Source organism: Lagenorhynchus albirostris, chromosome 3 (genome assembly GCF_949774975.1).
Source record: "Lagenorhynchus albirostris chromosome 3, mLagAlb1.1, whole genome shotgun sequence".
Lineage (NCBI taxonomy): Eukaryota > Metazoa > Chordata > Mammalia > Artiodactyla > Delphinidae > Lagenorhynchus > Lagenorhynchus albirostris.
Genome location: NC_083097.1, coordinates 4,457,816 through 4,462,520, shown reverse-complemented (window position 1 = coordinate 4,462,520; position 4,705 = coordinate 4,457,816). Strand labels below are relative to the sequence as shown.

Below are 4,705 nucleotides of genomic sequence, written 5' to 3'. Positions count from 1 at the left end.
CTCAACCACTGTGCCACCAGGGAAGCCCTGGTGGAACTTTTTTTTTTTTTTTCACTTTTAAAACAGGTTAATATTTAATATAACAACCAAGTACAGGTGAAGGATATAGGGGAACTTGAATCCTCCCATACAATTGATGGGGATGCAAAAGGGTCCAGTCATTCACTTTAGAAGATGAAACCATATATTCATATAAAGGATTTTATGTACATTCATAATAAGATTATCTGTGATAGCCAAACCAGAAACAAACCACAAAACCCCATCATTTAACAGATGAATGGATAAACAATCAAAGGGTGGTATATCCAAACAGTGTATTTTTCAGGAATTAAAACAATAAACTATTATGGAATTCCCTAGTGGTCAAGTGGTTAGGACTCCATGCTTTCACCGCTCAGGGCCTGGGTTCAGTCCCTGGTCAGGGAACTAAGATCCCACAAGCCTTGTGGCATGGCAAAAAGAAAAAAAAACAGAACTATTCACATCAGCAACTTGGATGATTCTCAAGATAATCATGCACCATGAAAGAAAAAGGCAAATACAAAAGTAAACACATTAAGATTCCAATGATATTAAAACTCTAGAAAACATTAACTAATTGAATGTGAAAGAAAGTCAACAGTAGTTGCCTGGGAGCCCATGGAGAGATGTCAAGGTAGATATGGAACTGATGGATGTTTGTTATTATAATGATGGTTGTGATTTTACACATACTAAAACTTACCAAGCTGTACATTTTAAGTATATTCAGTTGAGTGCCTACCAACGATATAGCTCGATTAAGTTTTAATAAAAATTGGCTTCACATAAAAATCTGAATCTCCTTTTTGGAAAAGTAGAACTCTGGAAACCAACACATCAACTCCATCAACTCTTCTTGTCTCATGGGAGGGACTGTCACAGTAGAAATAAAGACACCTGTCTTTATAGCAATGAAAGGTGTTTCTACTTGAGTTATCCAGGACCTCTTCCCGACTCATAAAAATAACATGCCAGGATTACACAATTTTCCCCTTCCTCATTTTTTCTTTTCACTGCAGCAACGGCCTTGAGATAAACAATTTGGAGATGCTGTGGGATCCTAAAACCTTTACAGTATTCAGTCTGACACTGACTTGGACCTCAGGAGAAGAGAAACAGCCCTGTACCTCCTAAGGATTTCTGCAAAAACTTTATCCTTTATGGCCATAATCCCGGTACATTTGTGAATGCAACTTTATTTTTTATTTTCCTAAAGATCCCAAATTACAGCAATTTGTCTTTTTATCAGAGTACAGTTGCTTTACTGGATGCAGCTTTAGAAAAGGCTCATCCCTACTTGTTTGCTTGTCTCTCACTTCCTACTAAGTCCCTGAGTGTTTCTGTACCAAATATGGTTCCCACCTAATGTCTGTAATCTAACGCTCAGCAACACCAGCCTATGACGTTGTGGACATTATGGCTCATGGCTCTTTTCCAGCTGGACTTAGAGAACTTCTTCTCTTGAACAGTACAGGGGGTATGATGTGACATCCTCTGTGAAAAAGAGAACAACTCATGCTGCTCCAAAAAACACTGGTGGGGCTTCCCTGGTGACGCAGTGGTTGAGAGTCTGCCTGCTGATGCAGGGGACACAGGTTCGTGCCCCAGTCCGGGAAGATCCCACATGCTGCAGAGCGGCTGGGCCCGTGAGCCATGGCCGCTGAGCCTGTGTGTCCGGAGCCTGCGCTCCACAATGGGAGAGGCCACAACAGTGAGAGGCCCACGTACGACACAAAAAGAAACAAACAAACAAAAAAACACTGGTGGTTCTCACAACTCTCCTCATCTAAGGGTGATGTAAGGACCCACCAAAAATTCTGATATCCAGGCCACAACATTATTCCCACAAAGCCCTGCAGGAGGCCTTGGACGGCAATGCAAATTAGACACAAACTGCAATGAAAACTATTCTCTGCCATGATACTATCCCCACTGAGGCATACAAAATTCCCAAACAGGTGACATAGAGCTAGAAAAATCCATCTGGAGTATGACATGAAATAATGCCACTGAAAAAGGTAACCCTCTGTAAGCCACCAGCAGAACCCAGACTGGGTCACCTTGGTCAAAGCTGGTTAAGTCCATGGCCTAGTCAGTTAGACACAAGAGAATGGTAACACCCAAGTGCTCAGGCTACTCATGCTTCCCTCCACAGGATGCGAGAAAGCAGAGGTCTACCTACCCTGATTACACTGAGGTGACTGCCACTTGGTAGAGGTAAGATGATTTTTACCACAGAAACTCACACTGACGTTAGTCTGGCAAGGGCCCTGCACAGGTTAGATAGTAGAGTGTAGCTCCTTAAAAGCTTCCTCTGAACCTGGTACTCAGAGGTAATCTACACACTAGGGCTGTTCAGATGTATGGCATTCAACTTCCAGTTGATGACTCTCTCACAGAGCCTATTCAGTATGATGTATTAACTAAGGAGACAGCTCATTCACTGCTCTCCTCATCTCATTTGAAGGCCTTTCTCCAGTATGAACTTTCTGGTGACGAATGAGGTTAGACCTTCGGCTGAAAGCTTTCCTACATTCGCTGCACTCAAAGGGTCTGTCTGGGCTGTGAAGTTTCTGGTGCTCAGTCAGAGCAGACCTTTGACTGAAGACTTTTCCACATTTGCTACACTCAAGAGGCCTCTCTGTAGTGTGAACTTTTCGGTGTTGAGTAAGTTGGGTGTTTTGGCTAAAGAATTCTCCACATTCAGTGCACTCATATGGTCTTTCTCCAGTGTGAATTCTCTGGTGTTGAGTGAGGCCAAAGCTTTGGCTAAAAAGTTTCCCACATTCAATGCATTTATAAGGCCTTACTCCAGTGTGAACTCTCTGGTGCTTAATGAGAGTAGAGCTTTGGCTAAAAAGTTTCCCACATTCACTGCATTCATATGGCCGTTCACCAGTGTGGATTCTCTGATGTTTAATGAGGCTGGGACTTTGGATAAAGAATTTCCCACATTCACTGCACTCATAAGGCCTTGTGCCTGTGTGAACTCGCCGGTGTTTAATTAGGTTGGAGTTGGACGTAAAGAATTTTCCACATTCATTGCATTTATAAGGCCGTGATCCAGTGTGAATTCTCTGATGTTCACTGAGGCTGGAGCTTTGGCTAAAGAATTTGCCACATTCACTACACTCATAAGGCCTTTCTCCAGTGTGAATTCGCTGATGCCGAACAAGTGTGGGTTTGTTGCTAAAAGCTTTCCCACATTCCCTGCACTCATAAGGCCTTTCTCCAGTGTGGACTCTCTGGTGCTGAATAAGTATGTGTTTATAGCTGAAGGTTTTCCCACATTCACTGCATTCATAAGGCCTCTCTCCAGTGTGGACTCTCTGGTGCTGAGCAAGCCTGTACTTGCGGCAGAAGGCTTTACCACATTCACTGCACTTATAGTGCCTTTGTTCATTGTGAAAGGCTTCCACACATTTGGCGTCCTTTTGTGGAGTGACCTGGTGCTGGAGAAGGCTAGAGCTACCAGGGAAATTCTTCCCAGCCTCCTGGCATGTGGAAGACTTCTTGGATGCATGGACTATGTGGCTGTTCATAAAGGCCTTACCCACATCTCTTCTAAAGAGTTTCTTTCCACTGTGCTGGTGAAATTTCACACTTGACCCACACAGTTTCTGGCCAGGGTTTGTTCCGAGGTCCTCAGCTAGATGCAAACCACCTTCTAAGTCTGGGCTACACCTCTCCCAGGGATAGGCCTCCTGGGTGGACAGGTTTGTCTTTGAAGTATTTATTCGTGGCACTTCTACAAAAACATTCTGCTCAGAAGGTGTCTCCTTGACCTCTGCTCCATGCCAACAACCAGGCAAAAGGCACAAGGATGGGGTGGAGCACACGGAGGAGCTGGGGTCCACAACTCACTCCTCCAGGAACGGTTTTCACCAGGGCCTTGGTTGCTGGTGACACATGTGTGCTGTATGGAAAGCTGTGTCCAGGCCCAGGAAAATCCGATTGTCACTGAGTAGCTGGTGTTCAAGGACTATTTTGAGGATAGGTGCAGAACTCATGACACGTTAAGTGTAGGCCAATACCAATGATACAACAAGTGCAAAGGTCTCCAGCATGACATCATGGTACAGGAATCTCTGGGCCTCATCAAGAAGCCTCCATTCCTCCTGGGAAAAGTACACAGCCACGTCCTCAAAGGTCACAGAGCCCAGTGCAGTGTCCATAAGTGGTTCTGCTGAGTGTGGAACCTGAATCGGACCCATCAGCGCTGCCGCCGCCAAGGGAGTCTGTGTGCGAAGGTGGAGCCCGGGCACTGCAGCCCCCGTCCCGGCCCCGCAACAGAGTCAGGCTGGATGGCGCCCACGCCAAGCCTTAGACCCGCCTCAGAGCTGCCTCAGAGCAGCTGGCACAGCAGCTTCCTAGTTCCTTGATCTCGGGCTAGACCAGCGTCCTCAACCTCACCACCAGCGAACAGATCCGTGTTTACAAAATGTCCTGGTGGAACTTTTAATTGCATAAATATATATCTAATACCGGAGTGGGATGAAATCAGGCCTATCATTTTCAACATCAAATTTTGGTGAAACATTAAAAGATTCCTAAATAAGAACAATTTATCAATATTTAATAAATTTTGTCTCTTAAAAATATTTATCAGAGAATAGTACTCTGAATGAAGGAAGAAAGTCAGAAACTATGAAGGTATTTGACCTGAAACATTTATATATTT

General features: G+C 44.5%; 1 protein-coding gene across 1 annotated transcript; it reads right to left on the bottom strand.

The window, feature by feature from the left end:
* Positions 1-1,991: 1,991 nt before the first annotated feature.
* Positions 1,992-4,449, bottom strand: LOC132517956 (zinc finger protein 548-like). The gene has a single exon (XM_060145978.1). It carries the CDS (start codon positions 3,564-3,566, stop codon positions 2,448-2,450), a length of 1,119 nt encoding a protein of 372 aa, XP_060001961.1. The 5' UTR covers positions 3,567-4,449; the 3' UTR covers positions 1,992-2,447.
* Between the last annotated feature and the right edge of the window lie 256 nt (positions 4,450-4,705).

Coding starts and splice junctions, on each gene's coding strand:
- LOC132517956 (XM_060145978.1), bottom strand. CDS start 3,566: ATGAACAGCCACATAGTCCATGCATCCAAGAAGTCTTCCACATGCCAG.